This window comes from Gavia stellata, chromosome 12, assembly GCF_030936135.1.
Source record: "Gavia stellata isolate bGavSte3 chromosome 12, bGavSte3.hap2, whole genome shotgun sequence".
NCBI lineage: Eukaryota > Metazoa > Chordata > Aves > Gaviiformes > Gaviidae > Gavia > Gavia stellata.
The window spans coordinates 22,437,358-22,463,604 of record NC_082605.1 but is presented as its reverse complement, the minus strand read 5'-3'; the positions used below and the strand labels follow the sequence as shown (position 1 = coordinate 22,463,604).

The 26,247-nt window shown below is 40.4% G+C and overlaps 1 protein-coding gene across 1 annotated transcript in view; it reads right to left on the bottom strand.

The window, feature by feature from the left end:
- Positions 1-8,820: 8,820 nt before the first annotated feature.
- The window catches only part of CNTN6 (contactin 6), a 116,327-nt gene continuing 98,900 nt past the window's right edge, over positions 8,821-26,247 (bottom strand). The window contains exons 12-22 of the mRNA XM_009817442.2: positions 24,859-25,034; positions 24,401-24,518; positions 23,381-23,539; positions 23,139-23,288; positions 19,398-19,468; positions 16,405-16,639; positions 15,732-15,847; positions 14,138-14,324; positions 11,528-11,640; positions 9,636-9,804; positions 8,821-8,924 (exon numbers count right to left, since the gene is read on the bottom strand). Coding sequence (XP_009815744.2) covers positions 8,821-8,924; positions 9,636-9,804; positions 11,528-11,640; positions 14,138-14,324; positions 15,732-15,847; positions 16,405-16,639; positions 19,398-19,468; positions 23,139-23,288; positions 23,381-23,539; positions 24,401-24,518; positions 24,859-25,034 — 1,598 coding nt within the window. The remainder of the gene's footprint in view (positions 8,925-9,635; positions 9,805-11,527; positions 11,641-14,137; positions 14,325-15,731; positions 15,848-16,404; positions 16,640-19,397; positions 19,469-23,138; positions 23,289-23,380; positions 23,540-24,400; positions 24,519-24,858; positions 25,035-26,247) is intronic.

Below are 26,247 nucleotides of genomic sequence, written 5' to 3'. Positions count from 1 at the left end.
TTTTACTTTACATGTTTCACTAGATAAGGCACATAGGCAAATACATAAAAAATATACATATATAAAAATAAATACAGCAATACTGACTTGTATGCAGAACAGATTACATGAAATAAGTAAAAATGTTCCATCCTCTTGCCAATTCTGAAATTTCTTACCACTATAAATGAGAATGAAAACTGGAATGGTTCAAAAATTTATTCTGAACTATTCTTTTTGAAAACACGAGAACGTCCTCTTTACGTGCAGTAATGCTGGAGAAATGTTATTATTTTCTAATGTAAAGTAAAACGGTGTGCGTCTGTGCTTGTGCACATCTGTACAAGCTGGAGTGGGACAGGTTGTGGTAAACCAGATACATCACTCATTATAAGCCTAACAAAACTGCTAAGAAAAATGTTTATATGAAGCAAAACGGTGCATGCATCATGAGGAAAAAAAAAAGTACTAGAATCAGAGACATTGAAAAGAAATACTCAGTTTAATTCTGAGTCACTGGAAAATACATCTCCTGAAAACATCAAAAATCAGCATGTTCCTCTTAATGTTTTGCTCTGAAGAAACAATGTTTTCTGATGGGAAACTGTTGCACGAAACGTTTTCCAACCAGCTTGAACACAAATACTGCCAATTGTCATTGTGTGGGAAAGTGAAGAATATATTTTATTTTAGCTTCCATTCCAGCAGTGTGCAGGAAAGTGGCCTCTTTAATAGAAGCCTTTGAGTCAGAGAAGTGGCGGTGAGGAAGATCGCGTTAATGGGACAATAGCCCTGATGTTCCTCTGCCCCTCTCCTGACCTTGAGCAAGCAGAAGCGTTGTTATGAAACCCCACTCAGTAAAATGGTGTTTCTTCAGAAAAGCTCATAAAATCAAATCGTGATTGAACTGCCAAATTTCTCGATGCTCAGAGCTGATCATTGCTTTCCCATTTTATTTTATTTTATTCTTTTTTTTTTTTTTGAACAAGCAGGAAAAGCTGCCAGCTGGAGCAGAACTTTTCTGCAGCTGCCCACCTTACTCTTTTTCTCTTTTCCTAGGGCTTTAACAATTGATGTTTCCGTATGTTTGCTGTAATTTAACTACATCGGCATACCGTTATTTGAAGTAGGTCTTGGCTTTGAGGGCTCATTTAAAATCAAGGAGGAACCAGCTTCAGCACTCCTTGGTGGCTGGTGTGGGGGGAGAGGGGCTGACAAAATTCATGCTGTTTTTTTCACTGCCTAGTTTGAGTCAACGTCTTCTCTTTTTCTTTTCTTATTTGTTTCCACGTTTCTTCACCTGGCCTTTTGTGGGCCTTTTCTCCCCCTGCTCTGTTGTGGCTCCTGTGAGCTGTGCAAGATTCTCTAGGAGTGTTAATTCCACTTGAAATTTGTCATCATAAAAGAAGCCTTGAATCCTCAGTGGGGGGAAAAAAAGTTTCAGTATTTGATGTATGGGCTTGCTTGCTTTGTTTGCTTGTTTTAAAATTTTTTAGAAATTCTGCAGGATAGATTTGAAGCCTGGGTTGACAGAGAGCCTCAAAATAGAGAGAATTTACCCATGAGAGTATCTGCCTTTGAAGTTAATTCAGTTTTCCAAGCTTCTAATTAACCAGAGAAGTTGCAGGAAGCCACGGTGCTTTGCATGGGCGCTGGGCTGGATCTGGTGTTGTCACCCAGGTACCTTTTTGAAGGTGGACTTTCCTTAGCCAGGGTGGCCTGAGAGAGCAGCTCCGCCAGCAGAACAGCTAGCAGCTGAGGCGGCGTAACCAGGGGCATGGCATCCTCCCCGTCTCAATTTGGGAAAACTTCAGAGCAGTCATGATGAACGGCAGTTACAGCCACTTTATGGCACTGCAAAGCACCGTCTGTATGCCAGAGCCAGCTGGCAGAGGTGTTAGGAATAGCTCTAACCTTCTTTGCTGCAGATACCGCGTTTCCTAACGCAGCAGGAAAAAGAGCAACATTTCATCCTTTTCAGGGGCACCTTGGGATGCCTCAAGCCTTTGCATCTTAGGAGCCTGTCTGAATCCACTGTGGATGAAGGAGACAGAGATACTAGCATTAGAAACAGCAACAAGCTCTGAAAAATGCCTTCACCAGTTGAAGTTAGCAGAATGAACAGAAGTTTAATCCTCTTCTTCAAAATTCGAATACCTGCCTGGCTTTTTACCATCCCAGCCTTCCAGCTTGTTACCTTGCTAAGACTGTGGGCTGGATTTGACCCACCCAAGGTAATATCGTAGGGGTTAAGCCTTGTAACTTCTTTCCTCTGCTCTGCATCAGTGTTTGTCTCCTATTTTTCTCTGCTAGAAGCAGGAATACAAAAAAAGTACTTCCAGCTCAGCCAGTGGATGATTTTTATCAGCTCATTTTAGTCAATAAAGAAAGAAGTCAATCACGCCTGGAAAATAGCACTTTCCAGTACTGTGTATACCCGGCCAGTACAATCGCAGAATAAATCAATAGCCACATTAATCAATAGGATGTAAACTGCTGATCTCTGTGGATAAATTGTACCGGTATAAGAAGGCTTTCAAATAAATTCTAAACCCACTCAAACTGCATAGGCTTTAAATCTACTAAGGGCAGTGGGACATGTGAAAGATTTGTGCTGTTTCTCTTTAAAATCTCTGGGATAGCAGGGCTGCAGAATAATGTAATTAAATCATGCTAGCAGTGCTCACACACTCTCACACACAAAGTCTACTTCAATGAGAGCCCCAGAATCACAGAATCATTAAGGTTGGAAAAGACCTGTAAGATCATCAAGTCCAACCATCACCCCAACCCCACCATGCCCACTAAACCATGTCCCGCAGTGCCACGTCCACATGTTCCTTGAACACCTCCAGTGATGGTGACTCCACCACCTCCCTGGGCAGCCTCTTCCAGTGCTTCACCGCTCTCTCAGGAAAGACATTTTTCCTGATATCCAGCCTGAACCTCCCCTGGCACAACTTGAGGCCATTTCCTCTTGTCCTGTCACTTGTCACTTGGGAGAAGAGACCAACACCCACCTCCCCACAACCCCCTTTCAGGTAATTGTAGAGAGCGATGAGGTCTCCCCTCAGTCTCCTCTTCTCCAGACTGAACACCCCAGCTCCCTCAGCCGCTCCGCATCAGACTTGTGCTCCAGACCCCCCACCAGCTCCGTCGCCCTTCTCTGGACACGCTCCAGCACCTCAGTGTCCTTCTTGGAGTGAGGGGCCCAAAACTGAACACAGCATTCGAGGTGCGGCCTCACCAGCGCCGAGTACAGGGGCACCATCACCTCCCTACTCCTGCTGCCCACACTGTTGCTGATACAGGCCAGGATGCTGTTGGCCTTCTTGGCCACTGGGCACCTTTAACTCAAATCTGCCAGCAACAGGGCATTTCTGGCATCATGTGATACCTTGGGAGAAAAGGCCAGGCTGAATAGGAAGGGGTGCACAGAGAAGGGAAGGCTGAGCTGCAATCTGGTTATTTTACAGCCCCAACAGCTGTAGGAAGTTTTGCTCCTCTAGGCACCTCCTTTTCTTTATAAAACCCTGAACCTAAGCATCTCGGTTTTTATTTTACATATTGCCGTAATAGCAGTCCCATGCCAGACCACCAGCAGAGACTCCAGGCACATCACTTGTAAGGGAAAAAATGGGTTATGCCTATGGAAACTGGTCTGGCGGCAGCACCATGGCTTGCAGCGGGTCATCCCTCTGCTCCAGCTGCATTGCCCTGCGTGCGTGGCTGGCAAACAAGCAGAAGGAAACAAACAGGAATATAATGTGTGAAAATTTCTGTTGGGCTTTTCACCGTGGGTCTGAATGTGTTGCGGAAAAGGACATTGTCAAGAGGTGATGATAGCCATGAAGTTGCACCAGGGGAGGTTCAGGCTGGATATCAGGAAAAACGTCTTTCCTGAGAGAGTGGTGAAGCACTGGAAGAGGCTGCCCAGGGAGGTGGTGGAGTCACCATCCCTGGAGGTGTTCAAGGAACGTGTAGACGTGGCACTGCGGGACATGGTTTAGTGGGCATGGTGGGGTTGGGGTGATGGTTGGACTTGGTGCTCTTACAGGTCTTTTCCAACCTTAGTGATTCTGTGATTCTGTGATTCTGTGAAGTTGTACATAGCATTAGTAGGGATGCAGAAGGGATGTGCACAGGTGGTGGGTATGGCCTGAAGGGAGTTTTCATGCCTTAACATAATACTTAACCGAGCTACACTGAGCAGGTTAGGGGCACACCAGCCATTTCTGGCAGAGCAGAAACCAAAACCATGCATGGCAGTGTCCAAGCCAGTTAATTAACTGGCTTAATTAACCTGGGCCATCTCCTACACCATCCGTAGAAAGCTGTATTACTCAAGTACAAAAATTCTAGAGATTTGAACGTATCCTGTGAAAAACTTGCATATTATAAGGGGTCTTCTAGTATTCTTTTGTATTTCAGAATTATTCCAATTCATTCTCTAAGGATGGGTAATATATGTAGCTGTTTTTCAGTACTGAAATATAGGCCATATATAGAATAGGTTAAGTAGAGAAATGATATATAGCAGTATTATTAATATGCCATTTTAATTGCTACATCAGACATATTTTCAAGCACTAAGTGCCTGGAACTGATAAAAAGAAGTTAGTATTAAAAGAAGCCTGAATGATTGAAGCCATTTAGAGGCCTTTATTGTACCACACTGTCAAAATGTCCAACTGACCTTTTCTACATGGTAAATTTCTCCAAGAAAGATTTTATACAAGTTATTTTAATAGCCCTGATCTCCCTCCCACCCATAGTTTTTGGATGAGATAAGGGTCAGAGCAAGAGAAATGCCAAATCCTTACGTATACTGTGAAGATGACCAGGGGCATTATATATAAACTAAGTCTCTGCAATCTTGTTTAAATTTTCAGATAGACAGATATTTCTGAATGCATTGTTTGCTATTCTTTTACACTTTCAGTCCGTAGCAATCCTGTGAGTGGCAGCCCTCCATTCACGCTCAGGAGCAGAAGGCAGCGTGTAGACATTATCTCAGCTCAATGGCTGAGGCAGGCTGGACCACTCCTTGGCATAAATAAGGCACTGGCTGTGAGGTGATGCACATCCCCACACTACCTATGCTTTGAAGAGCTCATCATCCTTGTAGCAATAGTTCAATAGTCTGTTGCTAGTATTGTCCTACCTCAATGCACATTCACCCAAAGGCCATATTGTGGGTGCACCTACACAGGCACTTAAACCTAATATTGAGGAGCACTGAGACGCAGCACCTCTCTGGCACTTCGAGGGAAATTGTGGGGGACGGTGCCTTGGAAGTAGCAGTGCCAGAGGGGATCAAAGGCATTGGTTTATTCAGAGTAGGACGAGTTCTGCCTTAGTTTTTGCCCAGGGAAAGGCAAAGAGCAGCTGGACACGTGCTCCCTGAAAAGACAAAAATCTGTGGAGGGGTGTAGGGAGGGAGGCAGGATCCCCAGACACTGGCCCACGGCAGCCCAGTGCATCCCAAAATCTCTCTGAGCAGATTAATTCTCTCTTCCACACAGGCTCTGCAAATCACGGGGGGAAATTCTCTGCAACTGCAGTACAGTCAGATATTAATAAAATCTTTTTCTGCTTTTACAACTTATTTATACCTAAGTGTGATTTAGAGTTCTGTGTCAAGTCGTCACCAGGGCTGCATTCCAACGACCTGCAGAAAACACAGGGTGCTTCTGCGCTTCAGGATAATGTTGATTTAGGGGCTGATACAATAGGACACATGGGCTATTTTATTTAGTTTCTTGGCATTCGTATTCAAAAATTGCCCTATAAAGAAGGGAGAAGGCATTTAAAAAAGTTTAAATGCTCTTAAATCACAAAGAAACATTGTGTTTAGAGTGAACTAGAACATTTGGATAGACTCAAAATTGCTTTTTTCATGGAGAAATATTTTGTTGATGTGTTAAATTTAAAATGAAAATCTCTGACTGTGACTCTTTCTCATTTTTTGGTACTTTGCTTAGGTTATCAACATAAGACAGGTATTACTCTTTGAGCTGTTTGAAAACTTAGGCTGGTCAGTGATTTGATCTGGTGCCTCTAAAATCTGGTAATACTGGGCCCAAGGTTCCCTGCATTGGACACCTTTAAGTGGGGCTTTTAATTCAGTTTCCTAGCTGCTAAAAAACAGGAGCATCGCAGAGTTTTTTGGTTTTCTTTTTCCATTGTTTTCATTTCGACTTCTGGTTTTAGGGGATTTATACTGTTCCTATTTTCAAACTTTTTCCTGCAACCATGAGTGAAAAAAGTATTTTTTTGACCCTTTTTTTCTTTTAATGAAAGCTGCCAATCATCTGAAGTCCTTCTATTTCAGCATCAGGTGCTTTAGTAACATTTTCACGTAAAAAGGAGAGCTGGACTTTCACTGCTTTGGGCAGCTCAGACATCAGTTCATCCTAGTGAAACACAAAAAAGCAACTGGCGAGCTGAAGAGAAGAAAATGAACCTGCACAAGTCAGAGGGCTACACTGATTTAGGGAGGATGGGGGGGGGGGGCTATCATTATATCTATATTTAAAGGTATTCTCCTTAAGACTGCTTAGAAGTTCTGCTCCCGAGGCAGACAAGTCCCTTGGCAATCCACATGCGCTCCAGCTCTAAGGAACTTCAGCACGGGAATAGCTTTACTCATGTTAGTGGTCTTCCTAGGTTGTCCCTTACTTTAAAAGGGGCTACTCCCACGGGAATGACAAAACAGGACTAAAGTAGGAATTATGAGGTTAAACACCGGAGACATAAAGAGCCTGATTTTGAAAAGTATCTTCTACAGTGAGAAAAATACCTTGCAAAGAACATCGGTAATGCATACAGAAATGAAAACAACTCAGAAGAAATGATTCACTGTTTAGTTTCACTGCAAAGAAAAATGTTTTTACTTCATTAGGGTATTGTCAAGATTTTTAATACCATACCCACTTCTTTCAAAACTGTTCTCTTCTTTTGAAAGCTATGCTAAACCTCTTCTAATAATTCCTGCAATTAGCATCTTTGTAGAAATCCCAGAGGACAGGCTTCTAAAAGTGGCATTATATTCCTAGAGCCTCCCTGTAATTAAGCATCTATCAGGCCTTCTATTCAGTTGTATATAACTGCTCTGCAGAAAATCTCTCTTCGCTTGAATAAAAAGAGATGTTTTGTTTAAACTTAGCAGAAGGATTGCATTTTTGTTAGGAAATATAAGAGTTTTTGATTCAGTTTAACTGACAAAACAAATGTACCTATTGCTTAATGGACACAAGAACGTCTGCAAGTGAGCTGCCATGGCAGAGGGCAGTTTCTGCTAGAGACCTGCTGGGAAGGGGTGATGCAAAAAGCTCTGTCAGATATTTGCTTATTCACAGTAAAAAAAAATAATCCCAAGTTCCTACAGTCACTTCTTTAGTGAGACTGCAGCTGCACAGCCATGAGAACATGAAATACACGCTCCTTTGGCTTTGACAGTGTCAACACAAGATGCAAATGTTTAACTATGAGCACAACTCCATTCCTATATGAATTCACTCTTGCTGCCAACTTGGCCTCCCATATCCACAGATATGAAACACATTCAGTATGCTGTTTGAAGCATTATCAGACACAGGTGAACTTCTATCCTTTCGCTCATTCGTGTGCTTACACATCACCATCCCCATTTGATTCTTTTTCTGTTAAAAAATATTGGGGGATATTTGATTCACTTGTAGTTATAAATGGTTACAAAGACGACACAACACGTATTTGACAGTGGTGAAAAGAAAATATACTTCAGAGTAAAATGGGAAGGAAGAAAAAGGTCCCCCAGTAATGATGTGAGACAAAAAAATACCTTTTATCGGACGTTGTTAAAGATGACACGAGTGTGACTTCACATTTTGAGCTGTATCTACCAACTTCAAAGCCATGCTCACTCTGGTGTTTAATTTGTCATTCTAACAACCCAATAAACTGAAGGGCTTAATTAGATGCTTTTATTTATATTTCAAGATGATGAAAATCAATGTTCTTCTCATTTACCTTCATACCCAGCCCAAAGATGAATCTGCACAGCAAAGAATAACAATATCAGGTGAGAGAGCAACTGAACCTGCGTGAAGACAGATACGTATCAATCTCCCTTCAAAAAAGGTATACAGCCTCTCTGCTGGTTTTGATGATCAGAATAGTCTTTGCATGAAAAAGTCCTTTAAAATGTATTTGAGATTATGTAAGGTATCTCATATTATAAAAGGTACTGTCTCATTCAGATCTGGTACAAGGCTTGCTGATGCCATTGAAAGTCTTTCTATTGAATTCAGTGGGCTTTGGGTTGGTACATGTGATTCCTTTTATTTAAGTTTCCCCTTTCTGAAGAAAATAGTACAGTACACTTCAGATAATGCATTGTATGACACCCCCTGTAATACAAACAAGTGCAAAAAGTAAACAAATAGCTTTTATTGAATTGAAAGTGAGTTTTTTTTACAGGTTACATTGAAGAACGTGAGATAAATAATATCCACATCACAAGCAATTGCAAATCTCTTCTTCTTTCAGTTATAACAGCTTGGCACAGGTCTTTCATGTTTGACATACAATTACACTGGAGTTTCAATAAGAACTACTGCTTGTAAAAAATTTGAGACCACTCCATTTAATTAATGTATATATATTTATCCATTAATTTCAAAGGTTATTTTTAAAAATTAATGTAATATTGATACTTAATATTTTCTTAATAACAGACCACTTCTATCTCCCCCCCCAAACCCCGCTGTTTATCAGGAATGTTGGTCATGGTGAAGTATTAAGATAAAAACTACATATGGTTTATTTTTAAAAGTCTGTGGCTGATCATTGCTTTAATCATGAAGGAAAAGGGTATATAAGAGCAGAACTCAACAGCAGGATCCCAGATGTCAATATATGGTTTACCCTTTGGGACAATCTTATTGCTCCAGAGCTTAAACCTGTAAAAATATAAGCACACAAAATTTTCTGACAAAAGTATATTTGTGTTAAAAAAAAAAAAGTTTTTCTATGCATTCTAGCATAACATCAATCTTTGTTCTATTTTCAGAATAAAACATTATCCGCAAATATTATTTCTATTTATTTATTTTTCAAGTCATAGCAGCAATTCCATGGAGTATGGTTTCAAATCAGCTACCCACCCTCCCTGTGAATATCTGCTTTTAGGACGGTTTTGGCTAGTTTGTTGCAAAACTGCACTGCATTTTGCAGGAAGGAGAAGGCAGTTACCAGAGCAGAGGCTGGACCCTGCGCAACCCCACCCCAGCCGTGGAGCAGTGCTGAGGTCCTCTGGCTCAGCAGCAGCAGCAGCTCTGGAGCAGATTAAGAGTCACGTTATACGTGAGAGCTCCAGCTTTGACTTTAGCAAGAAAGCTTATTTCTCTGTCCTTCCCTGAGCATGACAGGCCAGGGCAGATGGACACCTACACTGAAGATAAGGTCACATCTAGGTGTTGTGCAAAATTCTTTCTCCGCTAATGAATGTGAGAGTACCAGAGACTAATCTACCTGTCCCCAGCATTGCAAAGCAACGGGAGGGAGGCCACCTGTGGTAATGAAAAGCCTGTTAATCTATTGTACTTCTTGGAGGCATACAGATTTCTTATTATGCAATAACATTCAGAGAGAAAAAAAAAAATCACACGTACTTGATATTTTTGGAATCCTAATTTCCTCACTGCTGCTGCCATCCCCACCGTCACTGACTGTTCTTATTTCTATGAGATAATCTTCTTCAAATGGTACCAGAAGTTCAGCTGAAGTATTGTTTGTCTCCAGAATATGCGTTTTGCTATGTCTGTTTTGTCTATACAAAATCTAAGTAAAAAGGGATTAGAAAACAAGAGTTATTTAATTTTTTTTTAAGTTTTAATGGATTTTTTTTGCCTGAGAGTATCTTCTATCATGTCCCAAACTTTTCAGAGCACTGTCGGCATCCTGCAGAGTATTAAACTTAATTCAAAACATAGAAATATGTTCTGCAGGATTTTGTGATGGAGATCACAGTGGGCATTTACTCCACCTGTGTTTTGCAGGAAAGCCTTTGTCTGCTGGAACTGAGGCTCATCTTGAAAGTAGCATTATGACGTCCTTATGCAATACGCTTATGCTCCTCTGTAAATATTACGCACACCTTTAAACAAGACTTCAGCCTGTAACACCTTTTATAGCCAGAATTAATGTGACACTTCAGGAACTGAAGTTTTAGGGGTTTTTTTTTACATTTCACCTGTTTGTGGTGAGCAGTTATAGCCAAATAGAAATACTCACGTTGACTTTCATGTACAGTTACCACTTGCTAAAGAAAACGCAGGACATAGCATGGCAGTATGTTTTTAAAGACTTCAAGAAAGGACAGAAAGTTGGACAGTAGCATCTGGGTTTCCGCTTAGGAAGCACATTTCTACAACTAAACATGAGGGATCCAGTGCCTGCTTGCACTTCGGTCTTTTTGCTAATGAATCATTGGGCCAAGGTGCAGAGTGGCTTGGGGAGTCTAGACAGGGATTCTACAGACTGTGATCAGCTTTATTCCTCCAAGAAGCCTTTCCTCCTTGCTGGCACAGCAATGACAGTGTTTGACTCCTTTCTCTTGACAATCTTTTGATATACTTATGCTAATGAAGAGCAAAGCAGAAGGAGAAACAGGGATCATACCATAAATACCACAGCAAGTACTTAAAGCACTCTTTCCACACCAAAACGTAATAAGCAAGTGTAGCCTAGAAGCAGGTAGGTTAGATACAAAGGAAAAAAGGTTAATAGTCTGATTTTAACTTTTTCCCCAGTGTAGAGCTACTCAAACACACTCACTAGGGTGGAAAAGAATATGATCTCAAGAAAGATTGCAAGGTGGGGGCTTTTTTGTGTCCTTTTCCTCCCTAGGCATAAATAACTCTGTGTAGACGCTAAAATGCCTAGCAACATGAGGATCTGGATCTTAAGAACCTTTCCTCATGTAAACACTCTCCACCTCCATTTTTACAATCCTTCAGGAGTGAAAAAGTCTTTCCATAAGTCTTTTAGGGTCAGAGATACTGCAAACCAACTTCAAACCAAATTTTCTTTTCCTTAAAAAATAGATTTATGGAAGTGCTTTTTACTTTACTCACATTGATCTTTACGTAAGTATCTTCCTGTCTATTTTCAAAGGCACATTTATGAATTGCCAGAGAGTGAGAACTTTTAAATGCATTATATATCTGTCTTTCATGTTCAAGAGACTGTTCTCTACTTCTTCCATACGTGTGAAACTCCTTTCCAAAGAAGATGTGAATGCAAGAATCTTATATGATTACAAGGAATATGGGACAAGAGATAGCCAGCGTTGGGGACAGAAAATCCCTGTGTTGGGAGAAAGAGGTCCTTCTCTGAACAAATACAGCTGTTCTTCCATTTACATAAATGTCAGCCAACCATCCCAATAACTCCAGAAAAGTCACTGTTTTCCAGGTAATGAGCAGTCACATTTCAACAAGTCACTGTTTGTACCTCTATTATAAACACCATGTCTGATTAATGAGCTAGAGAAATTACTTACTTTGTAGCCTAGCACCTCTGATTCATTCTCCATTGTTTTTACGTGTTCCCAGTTCAAGCAAATTTTGGAGTTTGTCAGCTTCCAGGCAATGTTTGCTGGGGGTTGACTTGGTGCTTTAAAAAAAAGATGACGATAATCACAAAATACAACTGAATATTAATTTGCATAGTGTAATTGAATGAGCTGCTGACATGGAAGTAGCAAATGCATGGGTGAATCAAATCTAAAGAAGTAAAAACTATTTTCCAGTCCATCATTGCTCTCGTATTAGTCAGAATAAAGATCTATTCATAGCACAAAACTAGTTACTGTGAGAGTTCATTTTTGAAATTAGGAAAAGCCTGACATTGTCTGACAGCTCAGGTTATATTTGATAGATTTTGTTTAAGTACTATGTTGTTCCTATCTGTATTTTAATGTACTAGAGAATGTTTTGCTGTATAGATTTCAGAAAAAGCTAAAACTACGAGCAAAATACAAAAGATGAGATTTTCACCAGCCATGAGGACAGGTTACAAAGAGCTACACATTAAAGTCTCCATGTGATCCGTCATGAAACATTGTAGGATTTTATAAATTCTCAGCACAATAGGCTGAGAGTAGCTTTTCAAAGGCTTTTTATGCCTAAGTGCCAGGACTTTGAAAATTTGCCTACAAGTGACTGAAATCGAATCTTGTGTGAACGTGTGAAGTTGAAACCGTGCCTTTGAACTGCATCTCAGATGTAAAACAACACATTATCTCCTTCTCCATGGTGTGTCCTCCCGGACCCTGCCTGGGAGGACGGCACTGGGGGTGTTAGAGGAAATAAGGACTTGAACAGAATTAAGAAAAAGGAGGAGAGATTTGGAGAAACATGTGAGCATCCCAGACCTGACTTTAAAATGCTTAACTTCTGAGATCCTTCTTTTCTGCCTACAGTTCCTATATATTGATGATTAATGTATGTAGCTTGGAAGATACTTTTGATTTGGTAATACTCCACAATTTCTTTCACTTCCCATGGAGATAGAATAAGTTGATGGTCCATAGTCTCTACAACAATGGCATGCACAGAACATTGTAGGCATCCTGGACATTGAGTAGAAAGACAGAGCTATTAACCTGAAGCTAAAGCTCCTGCTGTAGATGTATATTGTTTATATTCTCTTGACATATTATCTCTACTCATATTGAAAGTGTTTGCATCTTTCAGAGACTAGAGCTTAAAACTTTAATATATGTTTTTAAATATTAAAAGGGTTATTTTTACTTTAATTTTTAAACAAACCATTAGCACGATCCTGAATTTGACAGAAGATGAAGTCAATGTAAAACAAAAGCAAATTTATTCCTTATGTGTCTTGTCACTTGACTGTCATGTCTTTAACTTGTCTTTCATACATATGCACATACAAATATAGAGAATCATTTCCAGACATGAGTCTATTTTCCATTAAGAAATTGCCTGTGAGAAGAGTTCTGTTTGAGTTCTTAAAAAATACCTTCTCTGGCTTTATTTTGTTTATGTTATTTACATTAAATGGTAGCTTTTATCATGAACTCATTTTACAAGTTGGTTCCTGTCTTGCACTTCAGTAATGGCATGGAACTGCACATAAACAAGAGGAGAATTGGTGAAAGACAGGAGAAATATTTCCCTTTTTGTGCAAAAGGGCTCATCATTTGTTTGCTGGGAAAACATAGTCCAAGGAAAGTATAAAAAAAACTGGAACACTTCAACAGTAATGACTTTGGGACATTTGGGTACATAGCAGATTACCGAGATTTCCTTCTTTACGACTATTTTGCTCTTAGTGAACATTTACTTCACAGGTTCAATCCTGCAGGATGGTGTTCAGTGCTTCCTTGTTACCTTGGAGGATGGGCCTATGAAAGCATTTGTTTCATGAAGTTGCTTCTCACAAAGAGAATAGCATATGTTTTTGCTTCTACAATTGCAGAAAATTTAAAAAATTAATGGCCAAATAGTAGCTATATGAATGTATCCCATACGCTACCCTCAGTAGTGCACAGTTTAAAGGTCTCAAAAAAGCACTTCATTTGGAGCATTTAACATTTTTCTTTAAACAACCAAACCCATATTCCCACACCCAAATCTGTTGTTGGACTTGTGGAACATCTTTCCTTTATTGACTCTGCATCTCTTTTGAAATCTCCTGAAAGCAAGTGGCATGCTGTTGCAGTGCAAAAGGAAATACTTCCTAACAGTTGCTACTCTATAGGAACACGAACACCGGTGTTATCTGATTTTGTAGGTGCACAGAATTACTTTAGCGTATAAATAGAATGGGGTAAAAGAAATAACCTTCCCAGGTTGATGAGGATTTTGGCTTCCATTGAGACAGAACTGAAGCCCAAGCTAAATATTATATTAATGTCTTAAATACCAGAGTCTGAATAAACTTGATGGTGACCACAAAAATATTGTCAGGGAAGAGAGAGAGAAGTTTCTTAGCCACAGATTTTGTTGATTAATTTTATGAAGAAATTTGGCATCCGGTTTTCATTGATATTGCAACATTTATCAGACATGGGCCACGGTAAGCTGAAATGTCACTATCACACTTGGGAGTTTGAAACATTTGTTGTACGAAATTGAATACTCACGTGATTTTTTAGTGGTGACATTTACCGGGGTGCTAGAGGGCCCCGTCCCTGCAGTGTTGTAAGCTCGAACTGTTGCAAAATACACTGTGTTAGCTTTTAGTCCTGTGATATTTTTGGCTGTTACATTCCCATTGACTCTGACTTTACCAGCTGTGCTTTCCTTGGGATCATCAGTCCAATATAAAACCTGAAAAGCAAGAACAAAGAACAGGCAATTCATTGTTTTCCATCAATTACAGATTTGGCTGGGAAGCAGACATACTGACAATGAAGATTTCAAGGAATACAGGATTTTTTATATTCAAAACTAGCAGGAAATAAAAACGGGCATGAATATTTATAGAGAAGAAATAAAATTTCAGAGGCTGAATACCAATTAAGGAAGTAAATTAAATCCGTAACTTTATAGATGTCCAAAAGGAAACTTTTGACAAGGTGAGAAATTTTAAAAGCTTCTTTGGTTTTATGATTTGAACACATTTGAAGAAAACTTTAAAAGATACAAAGAAACATTTATCTTGGTCATCTCAGAGGTATTTTTAATTATTTTGTATCCTGCCTCTAGTTTTCGTTCAGTGACAGCTATTTAGACCTGGGTTTTTTTTCCCTGAGTAATTGATTTAGGAAGGTTTGTGTACTGTACATGACTCTTATCACCTTAATTTATAGATTTGTAATGATAGGACAGAATTTAAAGTATTTCTAACTTGTTTTACTCTTGGTTTATCTTACCTACAAAAAACCCCCCAAAAAACAGTGATTCACTGTGCAAGTAAAATGCCCAGGAATCATATCTGAGGTTACTTCAAAGTACCTCAGTTATTAATACAAAAATCTGGTCCCCCCACCTCGCTGGAGGGACCTCTGGTCCATTCCGTGGACGTCAGGTGCAGCTGACCCTGGGTTTCTGCTCCCACCGGCTGCTGGAGACTGGGGCGAAGCCAGAAGCAGCACAGCCGGCTCAGTGCCACCGGGGTCTGGCAGCATCCGTGCGTCCTCCCAGCTCCCCCTGCTCAGACCCTGAAATGTCTGTCCCTGGATCCAGCCCTGGACTTGATGCCGTGACACCAGCAACGCACCCCAGTGCACAGGGCAAAACACCTCTCAGTTACCAGTGAATGAGCAGGTGCTCACCACAAATAGGGGTGAGAAGCCAAAAGCCTTCCAAATACACGGCAGCATAAGCTTTGGGTAGCAATGAAGTGCATTTATCCTGGTTTCTTCTGTAAGCAATGCTGTGGGTCATGTGCATGCCCTCAAACTATCAAGTACCCCATTGTGCTCAGACAGCGTTACAGCTGTGTAAGAGGAGGATCAGCTTTGTTTCATGGAGTCAAGCACGAGTCCTTTGATAGTAGCCATCACAAATGATTAATCTTGAGGTTTTAATTTACATTACAGAAAGTCTGGGACAGAGCTGCAGTCCTGGTCTGTAAATGCTTGTGATTATCTCAGGTGAAATGTTGCTAATGAGAGTCAGGTGAAGAGCTCCATTATCTGTTGATTTGGAAGCAAGGGAGGAGGAACCAGAATACAAATGTGGCTGGGAAAGGGACATCTTTAAGGTGTCAGACACCAGCACCAGCCGCCTCACCTCATAGCCCAGCACCCTGCCCGTGTGCCTGTTCCACGCGATGGGCTGCCAGGAGACCTCCACCTCTGCCGCCGAAACGCTCAGCGCCGAAGCCCCCGCTGGTGCTATCTGCGGCTCTGGGTGATGGGAGAAAACACAACTGGGGAACACTGGTGTTACCAAAAGAGTGTTATGTCAAAACTAAAGGATATTCAAGAAAAGAGAAAGAGATTCTGGGGGGAAGCAGCAGGCAGAGGCTCAGGAAACCTGGTGTGAATCCCTAGCTTTGCTGCCCGTTTATTCTGGAGCATCAGCAAAACCGTGATTTTTCAAAATTTGTCATTACCTCTAAGATGGGACAGATTTTCAGAGGAGATCAGCTGCACTGAGCGGTCTGAAAAGCCAGACCCTCTGAAAGCTACACTTTTGAATGTCTCCTGATTTTCCCAGCCCACTCAACAGGAGCTCCTCGGGGACAGAGAAGTCAAAACATGCTGTCTACTTAAAGCGATTCCGAAAATCTGCCCCTTGCTTTTGTTTACTTCAATTTCCCATCTTCTGCCTCGTGTCTCTTGTCAGTCTTCAGTGAGCAGCTTTGAGCAGGCTCCTTAACATCCCTGTGGAGATCTGTCTGATCGTATCTGGGACCTACTGATGCTACACAACCATTACTAATAAAAGTAACACGCGTTACCATCTTCTCCTGAGTAGACAATGGATATGGAGCTCAGGGTTCCTTCTCCTTCGTTGTTGTAGACACCAACTTTCACTTCAAAAGGAGAGAGTGGTGTAATGCTTTCATTCCTATAAACATATTTGTTTGCTTCTACTGAAGCCACCACTGCTTTTGTCCAGGTTGTGGAGCCAAGAGGACGAAACATAATGATGTAGCCAAAACCTTCCCCATTTTGTAGTTCTTCTGGAACGGGCTGTAGTGACAAGGCAGTCAGTCAATAAGCATTTGCAAGTACACACTGTTTTAATTGAATCTTCATTCTCTGAGTATATTTTAGTGGTATTGATTTAGTTGACTGTGCCTTAGAGAAGATAATAATGTTTGCTCCATCAGTCAATGTAATATTGAAATAAAAATCAAAATAATAAATCTATTGAGGCAATCAATTTAGAAACAAAAGATCTGATCAGCTCCATTAAAGTTATTCTCTTTCAGGCATGAAGTTTTTAAAATTAAAAGCATTTCACTCAGTACAGGTTGTAGCTGATTTTATTTTCCCCAAGGGGTATAGGAATGCTAATTTTAAATAAATTATTTTAAAGAAAAAAAAAGAGTGGGGAAAGGAGCAAATGTATACACCGAAGTGTGCATCAGCTGTATAATTGCCTGCATATGAGTACAGTACTTACATATTTTTTTAGCACAAGTGAAAGTCTCAAGTGCATGAACATATTCTTATTTAAGTTTGTTTAGAACAGAAATGTAATTGCAAGTCAACATGGCAAATTAATGTTTCTATTAATAAAATCTCATGTCAAGATATGTATTAATGACTCATACTGAACAGGCAGTTACATCAACACCCTATCCAGCATGAACTTTTTTGTTTTCTCGGGATAAAAATACTTCTACATTGGCTTCTCAAAGCTAGAGAATGTTTATGAAACAAGAAAAGATCAGTAGTACATGGAGGAAGGAAGTGTTTCTCAGCAAAAGTTCATTTATTTTAGACGCTTGCATCGAAGTAAGGTGCACAGAAAAGCAGCATGAAAAATGGTGCAAAAAGAGAGAGAAAAACACCGGGGCAGAACCGCAGCCCCTGTGATCGTTCCAGGCTCCAAGCTCCTCTCTTGCGGAGAAACTACTGGGAGCACTAACGGTGTAAGAAGATAGGAGAAAAAAAATCAGGAAGTACATCAGAAGATTTCAGGGCACTTATTTTATTTTTTTTTCTTCCTAAATTCCTTCTAATTCTAATAATAACCCTGGCCTGGCATATATAACAAATGTGTCTTTCCTTAAGAGTTTTACAAACACTAATTCCCCAATATGTCCCCTTCCATCTCTTTTCCAGTCCTGAGAGAGTTAAGTGTGAGTGATGAAGGTGCACTGGGGATTTATAAGAGTTCAAGCCACTTTCTAGAGCATTTAATTTGTTTTTGAGGCTTCTGTGACCTCAGATTTAATCAAGATGTTTAGCAAGTTCATCACAGAAGGCTGGAGAGTCGTGTTCAGTGTTGTTAGCTTGGCATAATTAGTATTTCTTCTGACTGTTTTTCAGGACACACTATGGAGTCCAACGGGATAATTTGATTGAGATCTCTCAGGTTGTTTTCAATTTTCATGTTCTTCTGCTCCCAAAGAGTAGATCAGTAGAGGAGAAAATGAAACAAAACAGTGAAAGATGCATATGGAGGAAAATTTAGTTCAGTAAAAGCGAAGTTTCACTCTGTTCGGAACATGGAGAGGGGAAAGCATTGGCACTATTATTTATCTACTGGGGATTTTTAATTTTGGAATAATTTTTTTCCTATCACTTCCCTTCCTCCCCCAAAAGGCTGGTTAAATGGCACAGTCTTTGAACGTGCAGGAACACAGATAACTCACTCAGCTGATAAATAACATCACTTCTGGTTTAATTTAATTCCTTTTCCTTTCCTTCAAACTGTATACATGAGCTTGGTTATTTCTTTGGAAAAAGAATGAAGTCAAGGGAGGGAGCAGAGTGCTTTCCTTGCTTAAGCTGAACTAGAAGTCTTTTTTTTTTTTCCCATGAAGAAATGTTTTCCATGATTTACAATGGGAGCACCGTGTTTTTGCAGGCCCTGTCCCAAATTAGGAACTAAACAGAGGTCATCTTGTGCAGCCTCTGAGATAGTCACACCTGATAGCAAGATACATGGGAAGACTGCCTGGCCCCTGCCCTCCAGGCTGGGTGCTCCTGATGGCTTGGGGTAGCTCCTATGTCCATCAGAGGTCCTCAAAGCCAGAGGAAAGATTTAATTAAGTGAGTCACATTAACTTCATATGTTTTTTTCAGTGGCACTGAAAAACCCAGAGGGTGGGAGCCATGTTTTGGGGAGGTTTTCCATAGGGGCTGGAGCCCCGACCAAGCACCTGCCCCATGACTGGATGGGCTTTGCAAGATGCTGCCTGCCTTCGTCGCCATGTCTGTGGGAGGCTGCTGGGCGGCTGGAGAAGGAGAGCTCCTTCCCACAACGCTTACTTTTGACTCTCTGAAATGACCTGTGCTCACCCATTGCAACTTGTAGTATGGTATTAACTGTTCTGAAAATGTATATTCTCTCCTTTCGCTGGAGTGCTGGAGAATTAAAGGGCTCATCTCCTTTAACGCATAATAGGATATGTCTTGTCAGCATGGTGTTCCAGATTGAAAAACATGTAAACAAAAGTATGAAAAATGTTAATGCAGAAAATGGCCAAGCAGATTAGTGTGTTAAGCACCTCCTGTACAATGGAGATAAGAGGGTTATACAGACTTCTAAACATCTTTATAACATGCCTCTTAAACTGTTTATTTTTATAAATTGTTCGCTATAACACAGAAAACTTGCTGTATTTCTTACAGGCTGTTTTCTCTGCTGATGCAGGATGAAATCCAGGCTCAGCCAAAGCCAATGACCAAAAGCCTTTGGATTTCAGCAGGGCTGCGGTTTCACCCACAGGCTCTTCCCCATTAGACAGCTTAGGTTAATTGAGCTAACAATTACCTCCCATGTGATGACCAGCTCAGAACGGGTCCCTCCTCCTCCGCTGATGTTCATTGGTGCCACGACAGGAACTGGAGAAGAAAAGATGTTGGTGCTCGCAACTACCCACCGCTACTGCCGGGAGTCTTGTCAAGTGCATGATTAGAGCTTTTCCTAGCTCACATGCAGCTATTCTGCCTTTCAACATGTAGAACAGGGACTATATTATATAACAGTACATTTTAAATGAACTGAAATTATGTTTACACATTTTCAAGTTTATAAGGCTGAAGCCACAGATGTATTTGATACATGAGTACCCTGGTTCAAAAAATTAATTAAAGAAGCTGGTAGCATCAAGTATCTGACATTATTATGCCTCATCAACTAATTGGCAAAATGATGTTCCATTCAGACTGTAGCTGCAACACTACTGATTTACTAATTATGCATTTGTTCAGTAAACATGTTGTTGGAGCAATATATTAATTTTTTTAATTGCTGTATGCTTTTCTTAGGAAATTCAAAAATCTTAATTTGCTTTTCTCCTTCTCCCAACACTGTAAGTGTCCAAAGGTTCATTGATAAGAGCTTGATTTCCCCAGGGTTGCTCCAGGTGTATGGCACCATAGGTACAGGGTTGAGGTCGAGCAATGTGCTGGTGTTCCAGGGTGAAGGGGCTTCTCATCACTCAAATGGCTCGTGGTGGAAAGGCAAGGAAAGTATCAGCATTTCTTGCCTCTCGCTCTGTATTTCCATAAACATGCCCACCCCCTTAGCCTATAAATATCGACAGTTTTGGAACTGCTTTGTGGTGTAATACATAGAGTTTAGACAGACCAGCCTTGTTCTTATACAGTTCTCTATAGATCTACTTGCAAGGATGATATCATGTTCCTCTTCAGCTGCTGCAGAAGTATAAAAAAGACGACAACTCTGCAACTGACTGAGACAGAAACCCCTATAAGAGGCCATTTGTACTGTTTACCGTCTCTAAACCCTTGGTACTTTTTAGAAATTTCAAGATTGTTTTGTCATTCCCTCATTCAGCTCTCACTGTCTGAAAATTGGATGTGTTGAGACAGGGCTGAGGACAGGGTCAGAAAGAGGTGGGACAGTTATATCTCAGAAGCTTTTTCAGAGATTTTGGCAAGCTTTGCCACGTCTGCCCGCCCTTCCCCATGTCTTCCACCCAGCGTTAGCCCAGCTTTAGTAAAGGCAATAAAGGCAATAGCCCCTTAAGTCCACAGAAATTTATGTGAACCCACTATCACTTCTAGATTCAACTCCACATATAAATCTTCATCTGATTTCATCCTCTCTAGAAATGTAGAAATTTCACGATAATTTTGTTGTGCAGTCATAAAAGAGAGTGCGAGTGCAAATGGACAGGCTCTTTTGGAGAGTTTAACATAGATATGCAATTTTGTCACTCACAATCAATGTCTTTGTGCAGATCAGAGGCAAATAATCTAAGAGTGGAAAGAACTGCGTTAAGGGAAAAAATGACAAAATAGACTTTCAAGCCTAGTGTTTCACTATTTCATGAACCAGTTGATGCTCAATTAGTTCATGTGTTAAATGTATTCAGTACTTAGTACATTTGCATGGGGAAAAAATTTGTACTACTGCTCAGCAGAGCCTCAACTGGGTCATAGTTGAGAAACAGATGAAAATTCACAGCTGAGTGCACCAACAGAGGCTCAATTAATTCTCAGCTCCATTTTAATGAAATGAACAGTGGCTCATTTGCATCCACAAATCAACTAATGCTCAGATTTCAGCTGGCAAAATAGCTATTATAACAGTGAAGTTCAAATTCACCCTTTCATGGCCAGTCTTCTGCTGTCCACACTGTGATAGTGTTTTCAGTTTCCTATTCTGATAAAAAAATTGAAAATAAGCTGTCACTTTTCCCATTGCACAGCAATCTTTTGAGACAGAATGATTTACAGCAGTGAAGAGGTTAATCAACTAAGACTTGAAGTGAGTCTTTCTATTCCTTTTGTTAAGCTTCAGATGGGGCTACACTGTAAGGAAATAATGTTCCTTGTGCTATTGCCATGATAAATAATATTAATTTTATTGTTTCTTTCTCTTTCCAGCCCTAGCCTTGTGAATCCCTCTAATAAAAAAAAAGCTTTAAAAGATGAAAGCTTTTACTGACTGTATAGGTGGTTTTGAACATCATACTTTACAAAGCCCCAAGGCAGCGACAGCAAGAAAGACCTTCTCAAGACTAATTTTGACTTCATGATCAATCATGTAATGGAGAACATATATCTGTGATGCTCTGCTGGGAAATTTAGAAAATCTGGCCTCTTCCTGTCTCCAGCTTTTCTTTAGCCTTCCCTTTTCACACCATCGCCCCTATATTCCTTGCATGTGAAAGCTTCCTGTGGTTCTCCTGCAGGAGGAAGGGGTCATGTACCACTTGGGCATGCATCCCCCAGACACCTAAGCCCAGGCAGGATCAGTGCCTCTTTCCAGGATGGAGGCTCTCAGGCTCTTCCCTTTGCTTGGGAGCAGCCTGCAATCTGCTTTACTACCACACTGGCCAGGCAGTCCTGACTGCTGATAAGACTCATTTGATGTCTCTCTGCACCTGGAAAGCTGACAAAATCTATCAAAACTGGTGTTCTAATGAACAAATAGTTTTTTTCTGCCATCAGTACTCAGTATAAGTTTTTACTTCAACAATAGGAAAAAGCACTTATTAAATTTAAATCAACTGATCGAATACATTTTGAAGTAATTCTGCCTTGGGACAAATATTGAAGGTATTCTGAGAAACAAATGGATCCCTCTTTCTAAGGATATATATTTTTTCTGCTGTACAATGTGCAATACTGTATTTGGAGTTCTGTCTTGAAATGCAGCTTGCCAAACTTCAGAGCTTGGCAAATGAGATAAACAGAGAAGAGCAAGTGGATTGTAAAAGCTACTTCCATTTTACTGCTTTCCATCCTATAAATACTGATTTATAGGTGGGAGCGAGTTGATAAGCAGGGGGCCGGAGAAACATAAAACAAACCAAAGGTTTGGGCTTCAAATAAATTGCACCAAACTGAGTAGGTCAAAGGCCTGACAGTGCCGGTCACCCAAGAATGAGTCTTCTTCCTATGAGGTTCCAGCTCCCAGAAGATAAATGTGTAAAGGTTAGACAGACAGATAGAAAGGATCCCACCCTGGCATCAGTGGAAACTATTAGTTTCACTGGGCTTTGGATGCTGTAATTTATTCCCTCCAGTTCAAGCCAATATCCTGTCCCTGCTGATGCTCAGAACTCAAACACCCTCTGCAGCAAAGGCATTACATGTTTGTGCTAGGATATGCCAGAGAGCTGGCTTTATCGTTTTCTAGGCAAGTCCCTGAGGAGGGTATAAATGAGGTTATAATTGGAAGAAAACAAATGCTGCTCCCCAATTGCTTGAATGAAAGCTTGTGTTCAGGCATGGGGATTAGATATATATTGGAACATATCAAAGGGGGGAAGCATGGGCCAGCTCCAGCCTTTATTTCTGGCCCAAGCGATCTCCAAAACAGAGAGCAAAATGTGTGGTACCTCAATCATGTCCAAGCATCCCTTGCACCAGTAGTGCAGGTCTGCTCTCATGAAGCCGTAACAGCCACAGACTAAAATGCCAGAGACATATGTAAGTAACCCTGCAGGAGTCCGTGGTTCTGCTGCAGTGAGATTCTCACACTTGGGAGCTGGCAATGTGCCTGCGTGGAAAAAACCAACATGAACTAGGGACTTACCTGCTGCTTTAGTTTTCAGTAGAGCTGACGGTCTGCTTGGCTCCCCAATTCCAACACTATTGCTGGCAACCACACGAAACTCATACTCAACCCAAGGGCTTAAGTCAACCACTGTTGCCTTGTGAGTCCGACCATTAACAACTTCAGGAACTAAAGGTAAAATAAACAAGTCATGACAACTTATTTTTGGAGTAATTAATGGTGTGTGCAAAAAAATACAAGGCAACGCTCAAATTCCTCACCTGTTGCAACTGCCTGCCATCCAACTGAGAAAGGAGTCCTCATCTGAATACTGTAGATCTGGACTGGACTATTATTATCTATTCCAGACTTCCAGGATAACACAGCAGTAGTGCTAGAAATATGTTCAACTTTAACGTCTTCTGGTGGACCTGGGGGGCCTAATATGATTAGCATTTTAAGACGAAGGTATTAGGAAGAGAAGATTCATCGCTGGGTTGAGTTGGGCAACTCTTACTTTCTCAAGTCGATGGAATTATTCATGAAGCTGCAGTTTCATAGAAGCAGCACAATCTAAATGATGGCTTTATGCCTGTATTACATTTTTCTGATTAATGAGGGGTTTTGAGTCAGGAAAATGAATGTCTGTTTTACTAATGTGAAAACTACAAACAAGGGAATGATTTGGTTTTGTCTGACAAAGAGAGTTACCCAATGTGTCTTTTGTTGAACCATCGAACATTTTCAGAATTCCTATTGAATTTAATCAAAACTGAGAAAGAATGCAAGATGGTGCACTATACAAATAATCTGATTTCTGCTAGCATTTAGAGGATCTGCTCCCGTCACAGCATTTCTCTTGCTGCTAGCAGTAAAAAGATTAGTTAGTTGACCATAGAAAATAGTTTTCCATATTATCTCCAAATAATGGAAAGGAACCATGTCTCTTGTTTTTTTCCAGCCTGCACAGTGACCCAGAGATGCCCAGCAAGGAGCCGGTGACAGCACTCTGCCGAAAGTAGAGGACTTCCCTATGCCCTGTCACACTGACCTGTGTGGCCAGAAAAGTTTACCTTCCAAAGGGGCCATGGCAGAATTGCACAGCTCTCCCTGGGTTAGCTGCACACTAGGATCATGCTGGCCAGAATCTCAATCCAATTTTGGGGCCAAGGATACAAGATATATAACGATTCACTATTGAAATATTGAATTGATATCCTAGGAACCATTTAAACAACAGCTGATGTTAAGAATTTCTAACTCCTCCAGAAGATGTATGTGTCTACATTTAACAGACATACCTCTTACAATTATATCTACTGTTGCAGATTGACTGTCTAAAGTTGTTTGTACCATGCACACGTATTTCCCAGAATGATGTAGCTGAATATTTCGTATCATCAAATCCCCAACAGATTCCTGGAGATACAATGAAAGTAAACTAATCACTCACAACATGCTTTCCATACTGGACATTTTTATAAATTGCTCAATATTAATAACAAATTCAGATTTTAAATTAAAATATTCATAGCTATCATCAGTTTCTTTCATGTGGACATTTTTATTATGGCTTCACAAATAACTCAAGCGCCTTTATGAAATTTAAGAAAGAAAAATAAATGGCTGCAGCCCTTGTAAAGAAACAGTGATCTGCCACGCATATAAAAAGTGATGGAGGAATTATTATAAATATTTGTGTCGTCTGAAGACCGTGGCAAATAGTTTCATTAAGTACTAAGGATTTTAAAAAACTTACTCTTCCAATTCTTTCAAAATGATGTATTCCTCTATCAAAATCTATCGTATCACCATTGAATGACCATGTGAACACAACATCAACAGAGGGGTCATGAGACACCTGGCATGGAAGGACTATGCTTTCTCCAACTGTTACATCCATATTAGAAGGTGGAATAGTAATCACAGTCCTTTCTGTGGAGACAAAAAGAAATTCTTTTTTATTTAACATGCTTATAAAAATAGTAGATCTTGAAGGAGTTTTGTACCATTTGTGAAATGATTTCAAATTGGCCCAGATGCTCCGTAATAAAGAAAATTGTCTCTAATACAGTGATGACTTCAGAACACTCTTACCTGTGTGTACCCCATTACTTTTGCAGTATCAATACAAGGAGCACACTGCGTGCCCCTGAGAGCAAGCAGATGTCAGAGGCTACATGCTAAATTAGTCATATATTATTTTGTAAAGCCAATAGTCAATAGATATGATTTCAGCTCAAAAAGTGCAGAATTTATTAAGACTGCTAAAAACATGCCCACAGTTCTTCAAACTTGAAAATCTCTCCTGATAGGAAACCGCAGCAAAAGCAAAATTGCTGTTCACCTTCACTTACTTTACACACTGAGATCCTTAATCTATATTAATGTTAATAGTAGTTTATTGCACACTGTTGCTTACATTACAGCTTCAAAGAAGGTATCTTCACAGACAGGAAAACTATTTATGTAATGTTTTTTAACCCCTTACATGGAGAAACAAACTTGCAACTTTTATTAAGGGAAGTAGTAGCTCACTGAAGGGGAAAGAAATAGGTTCATACGGCTTTACTTTTGTTGATATGAGTGGCAGATAGGTTAGAGAGAACAACCACTTTCTTGTAAGCAATTCCCTTGAATAAAGCTTTTGTGCATGAAAGTGTTATAAAATGGGGAGAATTTAGAGGCACATGAATAAAATGAGAGCAGAATCTATTCAACAATATTAATACGGTCTGAAAATGATGTGAGAGGAGGAGAAGAGGATTTGCATGAGCCGTATTAGTTCAGCATTCATTCTGACTTAACCCTACCCTGTGTGTTAGAAATGTACATGAAAATTCAGGATTTTGGTTTTACCAAGGCCTTGGTTCCAAAGGGTTGATGCATGATAGGGCGTCCAGCCCCTTACCTCAAACACTTTTTCATTCAGACTGTCACCGTCATTACAGTAACTGATTCATACGTGGGTACAGACAGGCAATATGGGCTGAAACTCAAAGGGCTTCTTCCCAGCATCTGGGCTGCGCTGGGTGAGTGTTACGGCAGTGGTCAAGTAGAAATGAAGTAGAATGTTGTATTTTCTGTTAACCTTTTAAAATAAAACTGGATCTCACTAGTTTCAGTGATATACCTGCTGCAGGCATCA